This window comes from Sebastes fasciatus, chromosome 24 (assembly GCF_043250625.1).
Source record: "Sebastes fasciatus isolate fSebFas1 chromosome 24, fSebFas1.pri, whole genome shotgun sequence".
Lineage (NCBI taxonomy): Eukaryota > Metazoa > Chordata > Actinopteri > Perciformes > Sebastidae > Sebastes > Sebastes fasciatus.
This window is the reverse complement of record NC_133818.1, coordinates 9,226,746-9,240,501: the sequence shown is the minus strand read 5'-3', so window position 1 is coordinate 9,240,501 and position 13,756 is coordinate 9,226,746. Positions and strand designations below refer to the sequence as shown.

Here is a 13,756-nt window from a genome sequence, read left to right as displayed (position 1 = left end):
GTTATATCGTTTTTTTGTGCATGTAAAAGCTCTGCAAAGTCAAAGTCCAAGCCAAAGGGAGTTCCTCTCCCCCACAGAAACACTGCTCCTGAACTATCTGAAACGCCTCGCTTGAAGTCCCACCTTTTCTCCCGTAACGTGGTGATGTCACCACGTTACACACTTTGCCTATAGCGGCTAGTTTGGCACGCCCTCAAACGCATTAGGGCGTTTTTGATTATGGCAGGTTTTGTCCTCCATAGATACATGCATAAGTGTCGATATAAACGTACAGTTTCCACTCATTACAAGCATTCAGTGTCTTTTCAAAATAAACTTCCAACGTAGGTTTACTTAGTTTTTAGGTGTACCTCATGTCTGAAGTGAAACATCAACAATGACATATTTGACTTTACTTTTTTTTAAATGTAACTTCCGTACTTAACTAACGCCAGTTACGTAACAACCGTAATTATTTTACGTAACAAACACTCATTTTAAAGGGGACCTATTATACTTTTTGTGTTTTTTCCTCTCCTTTAGTGTGTTATATAGTTTTTTGTGCATGTAAAATGTCTGCAAAGTCCACGCCAAAGGGAGTTACTTCAACTGCCTTGCTTGAAGTCCCGCCTTTTTTCTGTAACGTGGTGATGTCACCAAGTAACACCCTTTGCCTAGCGGCTAGTTTGGGGCACCCTCAAACATATCAAGTTAGAGCGGACCTGGAGCGGAGTCTGAAGAGTTTGTTTCGGTTGACCAATCACAACAGAGTGGGCCAGCTGACCAATCAGAGCAGACTGGACTTTTTCAGGAGGGGTTCTTAAAGAGACAGGCGCTAAAACGGAGCGTTTTAAACAGAGTATATTTAGGTATATTTAGAAAGTCAGTATGAGGAAAAATAATGTAATTTTGAACATTAGATGATGTAAACATGTTCTAGTAGAAACCCATAATGCAATGTATGCACCTGAAAATGAGCATGATATGTCCCCTTTAAAGTCAACACAACTTGGAAGTGCTGCCGTCCTTTTCTGTTCGCCAGCTCTGCATAAAGTGAGAATCATATAAACGCCAGCGAGTGATTTACATTCTACTGTAGCTCTTTATTGGAAAAACTTGGCCGAGGCGTTTCTTCTTGCGGGTCAAATCAAAGAGGGCACCTTGAACTTTGCTCGAATATGTGGCGCTGTCATGGAGTGCGTGAGGGAAATGCCAGAACGCGTTAGCAGCCTGCGACGGAGGGGTTGGGCGGATCTCGGCGAAGTCAGGTCAATTCCGTCCCTCCGTGCGTTCTCCCCATCTGCTCATTCAGGCGGGAAGCAGAGTGGATTCATCGAGCGCGCGAGGGCCTTGCTGAATGTTAAATTTTACAGAGGGGTTGGTGAGAGGGAAGTGTCTGTTTGATCGAGTTATTGCTTCTTCTTCTCTACAACAGCAAACCGCTTTCCGCTCGAGTTTCCCCTCACAGGTGTAATATCCGAGCTCTGGTTTTAAAACCGTTCGTACATCGAGAAAAGATGTTATTATCCTGACATAAGTGGTTCCAGAAGTACAGAGCAACCTCACCCTTTATGTATCTTTCATGATACAAGCTCAAATATTATATTTCCCTTTCATCTCATTGAAATTGCATGAACCTTACAGGAGGAAAATGTAGTTTTGTACAGTTTTTGTCATCTATTGCTTTCCCCTCTCCAGCCCTGAAATCCTCTTTAAACTTTAGTGGTTCCCCAGGAAGCAGCTCTGTAATGGGAAAACATTTGTTGCCGGGCCACAGAGGGGATTATTAAGTTTTTTTGGCGATATAAAGATTACTGACTCTCCCGCTGTTTCTTAGTCATGAGGTGATAAAACCGTGGCGTGGTGTGTATTGTCAGTGTGAGTTCCACATTCTCATTTCTCTGTGTGTTTGGCAGGAGACTTCCAGCTCCTCGGAGGTGACAGTGAGGAGCAGCGCCAGAGAGGTCGTCCCCACCACCACCGTCTTTCACAATCAACAAGAGGTACCTCTAACTTTACAAAAGATGTCAAAGATGGCTAAAAGTCGCCATTAGCACTGCTAAGAGGGTCATACTTAGAACCTCCAAGTTATCAAGAAGGGCTTAATGGAACAGTGTCTAGCATGTAGGGCCGTTAATATCTACATATGGAGCGAACGGAACAACGGAGTCCTCTTCATGGAGCCGGTCGCCGTGTTTCTACAGTAGCCCAGAACGGACAAACCAAACACTGGCTCCAGATAGGGACATTCGCCTTTTCACATCAGCCACCTTAGTTATCCTACCGCCTGGCATGTGGTAGAAGATTCAGTTGTTTGAAATATGCAACCTCAGCGCCATGGGTGAACTGAAGTGTTATTTACGCTTCAAGTCTGTTTTTTTTTTCGATAATAAGTGCGTAAATGCGAGGTTGATATCCAATAAAAAGCATGGAATAATTCAGTATATTTATCCACATTTTGCAACAACTCAATCAAAGTGATCTGACATCTAGCCAGCTATAGTTTTATAATGAACCGAAAATATTTTTACACTTCTCAACTGGTGGGCTGGCCCTTGCCGGACGCCGCGTCCAGTGCGTCGCAACCGAAGTCTGCTTGGAAAGGCCCAACCGTGAACTTTACAGCACCTGCGGCGGACTGTCCTCAGTGCGAGTCGTCTGCTGCGATGTCTAGTTTACCAAGCTTATGCCATCAGCATTCATGACCATACAACCTTCATGATTAAATTGTTTACTGGAGCACCAAGTTCTTCATAGAGCCAGACTCGTAATTTTGCTCTCAAAGTGCACCAGATTGAGGCATTTAACTTTAATATGTTCAAAATTGTCTTTGGACCCACCAACCACATTCTCTCAAAATCGTGTGGGAAACACTGTGTTAGCCTACGTCATCCAAAAAACTCATATCTGCGCCGCTGCTCACCGCTAGATGCTGCCAAATCCTGCACACTGCACCTTTAATGAAAGAATAAAAAGCAGGATTCAAGAAGCTGTTCCACTCATCAGCTGTAATGTGGTAGCATCTTACCACTGACAGGCTGCTAATAAACCCAGCACTTCGGTTATTTCTGAACTTTATGTGCCCTATATAGAAAATTAGCCTCACGCTAAGTCTTTAACTCCTCTCTGATTGAAAACAGTCGGAGGCTGCGGTGCAGTTGCCAGTTTACTAATGATTTATCTCTTCGCAGGTGATCCATGATCAAAGAGTCCACCAGAACAACATGGCCGCCAGTTACGGGAACCATTTCAATGAAACAGGTGATTCCGCTCATTTCATTTCATATTGTAATGTGCACGTTTTTTTATCACAGCGCTGCTTGTGTCCTGTATATTAATGGTTGCTCCCGCTACAGCTGAATAAGGGATGAGCTGTGAAAATGAGTTGGAGTGCAGATGATTTTCTATTCAGTGCAGAGCAGCAAATCTAATCAGGGCAAAGTCAGGAAGGTAAAATATTGGAAAGTGGAAATTGGGCAATCACCGCTGCATGGTTTCAGAAAATGAAAACTACTCAGGTTTTTAATGAAATGATTTATTTCTCTTTCCAATCCCCCTGAGCTCCCTCACTGCGAATGACTTAATGAGGCAGCCTTCTTCTTGTGTCTAATTCAGTTATGCTCGTCGGAGGAGAGGACCAACCGAAGGTTTCCACTCAGTCTTTGAAGCAGCAGTATGAGAAAACGATTGAGGGAGCCGCACCAGCCAAGGAAATTAAGGTAATGATGCCGTCTGTTTATCTAAATAGATGATAGTTTGACTTTTTTTACACGTGATATCGGTAGGAAAGATGAGGCCACATCATGGAATAATCAAAGAGAAAATTGCCCGTGCTACAGTGTGAGTTGATGGAGAATAAATTGGATTGGATAAAAAGACCTCATGTCATTACACAGCCAACGTCTGAAATTTTTCCTTTCCAGACTAAAAACAGGATCTCACATTACTGTCTGCAGTTAAAGTGATCTTCAATGAATATTTCAATAGGAACAGGAAATGTCAGGGTTTGACAGACTGGAGACGTGACTCTGTATTTGTTCATTTACATCCAGATAACGTTTGTTATTAGATTTTGGAAATGAAGTTTGCACAAATCAAAGAAATAACATTTATTATAATGATCATTTTTTAGGGATGCGCTGATACCGGATCAGATATCAGGCCGATACTGACTCCAATAGCATCCCTAATACTCATTTTAGGTTGAAAGTTTACACTTCCTTTCCTAAATGACTCTGTATTTCAAAGCTGTCCTTTTCTGTGCTTTTCATGACATAAAAAAAAATCTATTTCAATTTCCTAACTTCAACACAATCCCTCTCTCCTTAACCAAAAACCACTTACGAACCATAGGTTGATGTGGATTTCAACCAGTTTCAATGGGCACCAGTAAGTCAGTCCTCCAAAGCTTCAACCATGACAAGCTCCTCCACCGTAAAGACCGCCACCGCCTCATCAGTCGCGTCGGCCTCGTCAGCGGCCTATGAGATGATGGATCATTTCCCTCCCCCACCTTCGCACCTGTTACAGGAAACCACCGTCTCTTCCCAGACTCAAGAGCAGGCCGCCCAACAAAAGCAAACTGTTACTAAAGAGCAGTACTTTAAAAACAAGACTGCGGCCGAACTAAAGCGCCTCTACAAGCACATTAACCCAGAAGTCCGCAAGAACCTGGAAGAGGACTTCTTGATTGATATCACCGAAGCCGAAAAGAAGGACATGGAAAGCGAGGAAATTGTGGGAGACGTCCAGCAGGCATGCTACATGTTTGAAAATGACGGCAACGGCTCAAGTGAGTGTTCGAGCCCCGACAGAGAGTCCCTGGAATGGGACGAGATCCTCAAAGGCGAAGTGCAGTCCATGCGCTGGATGTTCGAAAACAAGCCACTAGATACAATCAAAGACGACACCCCAGATGAGGACGAGGTGGCGTATATCGGCCAACAGGAAATCATCGCTGGCAAAGATGTCAGACAGACCGCTTGGATGTTTGAGACTCGGCCCATGGACGCTCTGGGAGAAGATGCTAATTCGACTGAGCAGTCACAAAAATCGAGTGATCTCGCGAGAGGGGACGTCCGCACCGCCACGTGGCTTTTTGAAACACAACCGCTCGATTATCTGAATAAGATCTACCAAGAAGACGAGCAGGAGATTGATGCTGTCGTCACCCAAAGCATCACCGGCGGAGATGTGAAAACAGCCAGATATCTCTTTGAGACCCAGCATCTGGACTCCCTGGGTAAAACGGAAACCATCGAGGAAAGCCACTTCCTGAACCTGAAGTCCGAGCTGGAGGAGATCAAGGGGGACGTGACGACAACCACTCGCATGTTCGAGACCCAGCCCATGTGCGTCATCAGGGGCGATTCGGGAGAGATGCTGGAGATCACCACCATCCGCCGGGAGGAGACCGAGAAAGGAGACGTCAAGACGTCGCGCTGGATGTTTGAAACCCAGCCTCTGGACATTATCAACAAAGACCCTGCGATGGTGAAACTGATATGTGGCATATCCATGGAGGACAACATTCAAGGCGGCGTGAACAAAGGTAGGTGGCTTTTCGAGACCAAGACCCTTGACACCATCAAGGATGAGGAGTGGGAGAGTTCCAGGAAGCTAAAGGAAGACATAATTGGCGCTGATGTGAGGAGGCACTGTCTGGTTTTTGAGACTCAGGATATGGGTACTCTGAAAGACAACGCCAATGCGAGACCTTTACCTTCAGAGGAGATCTTAGGAGGAGATGTTAGATCAGCCAAACATCTGTTTGAAACAGAACCCATGGAAAATCTTAAAGATCTCCTCGAAGTGGGGAAACTCCAGAAAATGGTCGCTTCCGAAGAAGAAAAGGGTGACGTGAGGCACCAAAAGTGGGTCTTTGAGAGCCAGCCGCTGGAGAATATAAGGGAGGAGAAGAAGGAGATCACAAGAACGGTGAACGTCGAGACTCTCGACAAAGGAGATGTGACGAACTACAAGGAAAGGTTTGAAACTATGGATTTAAGTAAGTGTGAAGGAACACAGAGAATCCAAGTGGAAGGCGTCACAAGTGGATCCGTCAGATCCAACAGAGTTCTCTTTGAATCTACCCCCATGTACGCAATGCAAGACAGCTCTGGCCATTACCACGAGGTGAAGACCGTGAGGCGCGAGGAGATCGTGAAGGGAGACGTGCGCAGCTGCAGGTGGATGTTCGAAACACGTCCCATTGATGAGTTTGACGAAAGCATCAATAAGTTCCAGATCATAAAAGGTATATCCAAGCAGGAGGTTGAGTCAGGGGATGTCAAAACTGCCAAGTGGTTGTTTGAAACTCAAGCGCTTGATGCCATTAAATGTAATGTTGAAGGCGAAGAACATACAACTAAGGAAGAAATCGAGAAAGGGGATGTTAAGACCTGCAGGTGGCTATTTGAGACTCAACCGATGGACGCTCTGTATGAAAAGTCGGAAAAGAGCGAGGTTGACGTTGAGGAAGTTCAAAAAGGTGACGTCAAAACGTGCACTTGGCTCTTCGAGACCCAGACACTCGACAACATACGCGATCACACAGAGTCTGAGACCATTCTGAAAACGTGCACCATGAAGCAAGACGAAGTCCAAGGAAAAGACGTGCGACTTGCCCGCTTCCTTTTTGAAACCGAGAACCTGGAAAACCTCACAGGCGAGGACGGCGGTTCTTTCAGGAGGGTCACAGAAATCGACATCCTGTCGGGCGACGTTTCCAGGATGAAGTACATCTTTGAGAATCGCTCCTCTGACATTATGAGTTCCACCTCCACGGAAACAATGCAGAAGTTAAAGACGCAGCAGGCCGAGGATATACAGAAGGGAAACGTGGTCAACTGCACGTGGAAGTTTGAGCATCAGCCGATCGACGCCATCCGCGACGAAACCGCAGAGGTGCGGGAAAGTCGCACTGTGATTGACGTTCAGGGGGGCGACGTTGATAAAGGACGCTTCATTTTTGAGACTTACTCTCTGGATGAAATCAAAGAGGAGTCCACCGAGACTGATATTTCTAAACTCACTAGCATCTTTAGAGATGAAGTAGAGAGGGGGGATGTGAAAAATTACACCATGATGTTTGAAACTCAGCCGCTGTACGCCATCCGTGACAAAGAGGGCCATTATCATGAAGTAACTACAGTTACCAAGGAAGAAATCATTAGAGGAGACGTGGTGGGGGCTCGATGGCAGTTCGAGACAAAGCCTCTGGATTCAATTAGAGATTCGGAGGAGGTCTACGTTATTAAAGCTGTGACTGAGGAAGGCGTTAACAAAGGAGACGTGAGCTCCGCGAGGTGGAGGTTTGAAACGCAACCCTTGGATGAAATCACAGAGGAAATAAAAGTCACGTCGAAAACAGTCGCAGACATCCAAGGCGGCGACGTGAAGACAAACAAGCAGCGATTTGAGACTGATGAGATGTCTCAGAGGTACATCAGAACCGTTAGCGTGAGCGAAATCCAAAAAGGCGATGTCAGATCCGCCACGTGGATGTTTGAGACGCGCACGATTGATGAGATCCGGGGCGAAGGCGCGGAGTACGATGGCATGGAGAGAGTGACAAAAGAGGAAGTGATGAAAGGGGATGTCAAACAGTCTGTGTGGCTCTTTGAGAAGCAGCCCCTCGACAGCATCAAAGAGACTGACGAGACGGAGCTTGTTGTCACAAAGGAGGAAATCCCACAGGCCGATGTGAAGTCGACAACGTGGCTATTCGAATCCACTCCGTTCCACGAGTTTAACGAGAGCAGCGCGGAGAAGACGGAAATAATGGGTAAAAGCATCAAAGAGACACTCGAGGAGCTTTACTGCCGGAAAATGGTGGAGTCGCAAGGCGTTCTTATCGAGGCGGATGAGATCGGCGACGTCCGCATGGCGAAGTTCAAACTCCAGAACCAGGAGGCTCCGCAAATCCAGAGAGAGGAGATCATCAGAGGGGATCTGAGCAACATCATGATGAACCTCCTGAACCGCAGCGAGATCACCGAACGGGGGATAACTATCGACAGCGAGGAGCGGGGCAACATCAACACCACGGTGAAGCAGCTGTTGAACCAGGAAAGGGGAGTCAACGTGGAGAAGGAGGAAATTATCCGCGGTGACATTCGAGAGGCCGTAAACAATCTGCTCAAGGACGAGGGCTCCGCCAAGCGCGGCATTTTGATTCAAGAGGACGAGAAAGGAGACGTGAGGATGACTATCTACTCCCTCTTGAATAAAGGGGAGAGCTCCAGCACGGAGAAGGAGGACATCATCCACGGAAACGTGAGCAAAACCCTGCATCGTCTGCTCTCCAACTCGGGAGGCGAGGACTCTAAAAGGATAAGGATCGGAGACTCGGAGAGAGGCAACGTCAGCTTTTACTCCACTTGCATCGAGTCCGGAGCCTTGGATTACCTGAAGCAGCTTCAGTACGAACCCGGTGAGGCCCAGGAAATGGTGGAAAAGGAGAATATCATAGGCGGCGACGTCCATGAGACCAAAATCTTGCTGCGGAAGAATCACCAGCAGATTGGTCGCACGGTGGCGAAGGATGATATAGTTCCTGGCGACGTGCACAGCAGTGTTAAAGTCTTTATGACTGAGCCTGCTGTTAACTACAGAAACCTGGAGAAAAAGGATATTGTTAAAGGTGACCTTAGCGCAGCGCTGGATTCACTTACCCAAGCCATCAATCAGAAAGTGCTAATAGAAAAAGAGGAGGTGGTGAAGGGAGACTTGCCTACTACTTTGAGGTCTCTGGAGGAGGCCCAGCGTCAAGCCAAAGAAATGGAAAAGCCTGAAATCATCAGGGGAGACATCAGAGGTGCTCTCGAGTCCCTGGAGAAATCCGCAACCACCAATACGGAAGCGACGGTTGAAGATCTGGTGCCGGGCGATATCAAAGGGACCCTGAAGTCCCTGGAGGAGGCCAAGCAAGCAGTGAAAGAGGTGGAAAAAGAGGAGATACTCAAAGGGGACATCCACACCGCCATGATAAGTTTGCACGAGGCGACGAGCGAGAAAAAGATTTACCAGCATCAAGTGAGCGAACAAGGGGACGTTAAAGGCACCATCCAGCTCCTGCTAGACCCGAACACTTCACCCAGAATGCAGCGCAGGGGGAGCACCGAAGGAGATGTGAGGACGTCTATAAAATGTCTTTATGAAGGGCAGGAGACGACACAGGTGGAAAAAGAGGAGGTAGTAAAAGGCGACGTTCAAGGGGCTATAAAGAATCTCATGCAAAGAAAACAATATTCAAATCCGAGACGCATGCATCCCCCGAAGAAAGCGAAAGCGCCCGTGAAAAATCCATTAACTGTAAAGCAAGCGGAGCATGAATGCTTACACGAAGCCAAGAGTGAGAGTGTGGCAGTCGATGCGGCCCCCGCTGTGAAAAAGCTCTCTCAGAGCAGTGAGTCACCGAAGCACACACAGAGGCACGACGAAAGCAAATCGGCGAGAACGCAGGTAATAACCCAAGAGGCCCGCTCCGTTACCGTAGCCAAAACAGACAACACCGCCGAGGCCTCTCAACAGAAAAGCATGAAAGAGACGAAACAGAAAGCGCTGCCCCCGCAGAAAATACAAGCTCCTAATCCTATTATGATAAAGACTAAACAAATGAGTAATAATGATCAAACGGAGACGAAAGCGGCCGACGTCAATGTGATGAAAGAGGTACAAAACACATCACAGACCAGCGTTTCGAGCGTTTCGAGCAAGCAAACATGCGAGACGAAGACAATCAAACAGGTGCAGACGACGGTGACGGAGAAAACGGTCGTGCATAAGCAGAACGTGTCCGAGCAGACGGAGAATAAGGCTCTCACGCAGAAGCACAACATGAAGAATATGAATTTCCGTAACCTTGACATGAGAGGGAAAAGTGTGATCAAAAAGGCAAAGCCGGAGATTCACTTCCCCCCTCCTCCCTCTTCACCGCCTCCGCCCTCGGAGTCGGAGCTCTCCCTCCCTCCGCCGCCGCCGCCGATGCTGGAGAGCCCTGCGTCCCCCCCTTCTATCATGAGGCAGGACAGTGACCTCCCACCTCCGCCACCTCCGCCTCCCGTGGAATGCAAGTCGGACTCTGAGTTTTTCCCTCCTCCACCGCCCCCTCCTCCTCCTCCTCCCTCTGTGGCCGGACAAGATTTTCTCCCTCCGCCTCCCTCACAGCTAGAGCTTAATGCGATGCCTCAGCGTCCCGCTGCAAAGCTGGGCAAACCCATCGGCAAGCCTTTATTCAAAATGCCCAAGCAGCCAGAAACACAGAAGCAGCCCGTGCAAGTGAAACCTAAATGGCAGAAAAAGCAGCCAACTCCTCCTCCTCCTCCTCCAACTCCACCTCCACCTCAGCTCCCTCTTGATCAAGAAGCAACAGAGCAAAAAGAAAGAGCTCAAGTTGAGGAAGTGAGAAAGGAAACTACCCAACGGATTGAAACAAGCAAGCAGTCTGAATTAACAACAGTGTCAACAACGAGAATACCAAGCATCCCAGCTGTGAAACAAAAAGAGAGCCCACAGCCACCTAAAAAACGCTTTGTCCCTCCTCTTAAACTGCCTCCAACCCCCGAGCCCACTCCGGCCTCAAAGCCTAAGCCCTACGCTCGCAAATTTAAAACCCCTCTCATGCTGGCGGAGGAACGGTACCGCCAACAACAAGAAGAAACAATGAGGAGCGCTGCCACAACTCCCACTTCTCCTCCGCCAATGAATATACGCTCCTGTGCTGCCAGTCCTGAGCTTTCTGCAGCACAGAGCATAGAGACGGTCGTGGCCACGGAAACGACAAAAACAAAGAGCGAAGAAGCTAAGATCGTTTCCAAAGAAGCAACGTCACCCGCCAAGAAAACCCCCTCCCAGATCCCTTTGAGCAAGCCCTTGATCTCGGTGGTAAATAAGAAATCAGCAGCAGGATCTTCAGATAAAAAGCATGTTGCCAGCGAGCACTCCTCAGAAAAAATCCTCGCCTCGACTGATAAAAAGAGTCAAACCGCACCCAGGAATCTGGCTGTTTCTGTTTCTCAGGCCTCAAATATCGAAGTCCAGTCATGCTCGAGCGTGGTCACTTCTTCGGTCACGGAGCAGCAGCAGTTTATTAAGAAATCCAGCGTCAGGTCTACGACGCAGAGCGCCGTCCAGGAAAATGTAAATCTCCAAAGCCAGGCTGCGGTCACATTGAAAGCCGAGGACGTAAAGAATAGCAATGCGCCTCTGACACAGGAGGGGAAGATGAGTCCCTCTCTGCCCACGAAAATCCCAAAGGTGACTCCGAGTTTCAAGGTGAAAACCTTCAAGATGCCGACGGAGAAGAAAGAGGAGAAATGTGAGACGCAAGAGAAAAGCGATGTGTCGCAGAAAAGCGAAACGAAAGTGATTCAGAAAAGCAGCCAGATGAAAACAGAAGTGAAAGTAAAAGAGATGAATGTGACCCCGCCGAAAAAGGAAGCTGAGCTGGAGGTTCACGTGAAAAAGGGAAAACAGGTGCAAAAGAATGAGACGGAAGTAAAGCTGTCACCATCAGTTATTGTTTTAATGCCCAAGGTGGCTAAGATAACATCTGCAGCGACTCATCAAGGACAAGGCCATGTTTCTGTCTCCCACAGCCAGCAGAGCATGAAGACAGAGCACGTTCAGCGACACGAGGAGGTGGTTGTGACTGAGAGTGTGGTGCAGCAACAGAGGCAAGAGGCCGTTCACACGCAAAAGCAAATAAAGGTGCAATCAGCAGAAACGAATAAAACGCAGATGAAGGTAGTAAAGCCAAAAGGTGAGCTTAAGGACGTGCAAGGGACGGGCAAGACGACCCAAAAAGACGAGGCCCGTTCGGTAGAAATCACACATTCGGAGAAGTGTAATGTAATGCAGAAGCTGCTCGCTCAAATGAAAGAGCTGGAGGGCACACCGAGCAGAATAGACTCCAACGCTGTCAGGATGATTATAAGCGAACTCCCTGACTGGGCCACGGGCGCGGATGAGAGAAGGAATTTAAGCGAAATTGCTAAACAGCAAAGTAAGAAGAAGCTGAAAGAGATGATGACGTATATGAGAAATAATTTCCAAGCAAAGTTCACTTTCTCGGAGGAGGACGCGTCAAACACCGTGGAAAAGCGGGAGAAAGAAGCGCCGCCAGCGCCTCCGAAACCAGACAAGAATGTTTTCAGCACAAAGATATCGAAGATCAGTATCGGCTCGAGCAGGAGTGAAAAGAAGGTGGTGGTGGTGGAGGAGAAAAAGTCACTTCAGGAGAGGAAAGTGCAGCAGGAGCTGAGCGAGGAGGCGGCTGATCAGAGAGTGTCCTCCCCGTTGGCGAGCATCCGCACGCCGTCGCCCACTTTTATAAGCATCGAGTCCAGGAGGATCGACTCGCCGCTCAGGGTGACCCCTTCTCCTCCGCCCTACAAAGCAATCGGGACTCCTCCGCCTCCTCCTCGCAAGTCGCACACGCCCACCTTCAGCCGGGCCACGCCGTCCCCCACGCTGTGCCGCTCGGAGAAACTGATGAAACTGAGGGAAACCACGTCCAAGCTTTCCCGCGGCCTGACCCCTCCGCCTCCTGTGCCGCTCCCAGAAAGTTTCGCAGCTGAAAGAGAGCGATCGTCCCCTTTTTGCGACACTCCGACGGAGAAAGACGAGGAAGGGTTGACGGACGTCGCGGAAATGGTGGACTCCATGATGACGGTGAGGGATAAAAAGTCTTTCTTCGAGGACGCGCAGAAGTTGGAGGTGAGCAGGATGTACTCGCGGAAGGATCCCATCGACATCCCTGAACGCTTGGGACCTGACGCCGAGGAAGGCGGCGAGGCCGTGATTATAGACATCATGAAAGACGACCTCCCGAGAGTTGATATGTCTAAGCTGGTGAACCGATTTGAATCCCCGCAACCAAAGGTGTACGCCAGAAAAGATCCTATTGTGATCACGGACAGGCTGGGGAGCGATACGGAGGACGCGGAGGCCGACCCGCCGAAAAGCGACGACATCCCCGTGTTCAACGTTAAAGCAATAAAGAATGTATTCGAGACGGGAGAGCACAGCTCCCAGGCGGCTCGAGATCTCCGAGAGCAAATAGAAAGAAGAGAACCCGAATCAGCTCATTCGGAGCCGGTGGGTCACTCTGAAACGACAGCGGTCACTGAGCAATTCTGCAGCATTGATGACTTCGGGAACATAACAACTGGGACGGTGAGTGAGATGCACTCTGGGAGCTCCCCGACCCGCGGTAACCCTCCATCCTACGCCGACGTGGTGAGAGGCGCAGTTCCGACGGTCGACGTGCCCCCCGAGGCCTCCACCACCGAGGAACTGCTGAGAAACTTCCAGCAGTCGTGGGCCGAGAGCCAGGGGGTTTTCCAGAACCTGGGTTTCAGTGTCACCGAGCAGAGGAGTTCGCAGTTCGTGACGCACCAGCAGCAGACCGTCGTGACGGGTAAAACCTCGCTGTGCAGCATGAGGGATACTAAACAGGCGTGACGGTGTGTTTAACATGCTTTGTGTGTGAGAAGTTTAAGGCATCAACTGCATTGTGTGGAAAAGAAAAGAAGCATTAACATCGGTTTGACACTCTTATCTTACACGCCGTGATTTCCTTTGATGTGTGTTTTTTTTGCTTTTATTTGAAACGTTCACACCGAAGCTCGGAGCCTCCTCGCATTTTTAAGGTGCTGTCAGCTTCACAGATTTTAATATTCACAGGTTACACTTTGTCCTCTTTATTCACGCTTGTGATGCGTGAAGCTGGCAAACATATTGGACTAATATTTTTTCCTGTGTGTGATGCAGA

At 48.5% G+C, this 13,756-nt stretch overlaps 1 protein-coding gene across 5 annotated transcripts in view; it reads left to right on the top strand.

The window, feature by feature from the left end:
* Positions 1-13,756, top strand: part of xirp2a (xin actin binding repeat containing 2a) — a 61,292-nt gene that overhangs the window by 46,477 nt on the left and 1,059 nt on the right. For all 5 annotated transcript variants that reach the window (XM_074627765.1, XM_074627762.1, XM_074627766.1 and 2 more), the window contains 4 exons: positions 1,896-1,982; positions 3,171-3,240; positions 3,595-3,698; positions 4,333-13,402. In XM_074627765.1, the coding sequence (XP_074483866.1) occupies positions 1,896-1,982; positions 3,171-3,240; positions 3,595-3,698; positions 4,333-13,402 (9,331 nt within the window). The remainder of the gene's footprint in view (positions 1-1,895; positions 1,983-3,170; positions 3,241-3,594; positions 3,699-4,332; positions 13,403-13,756) is intronic.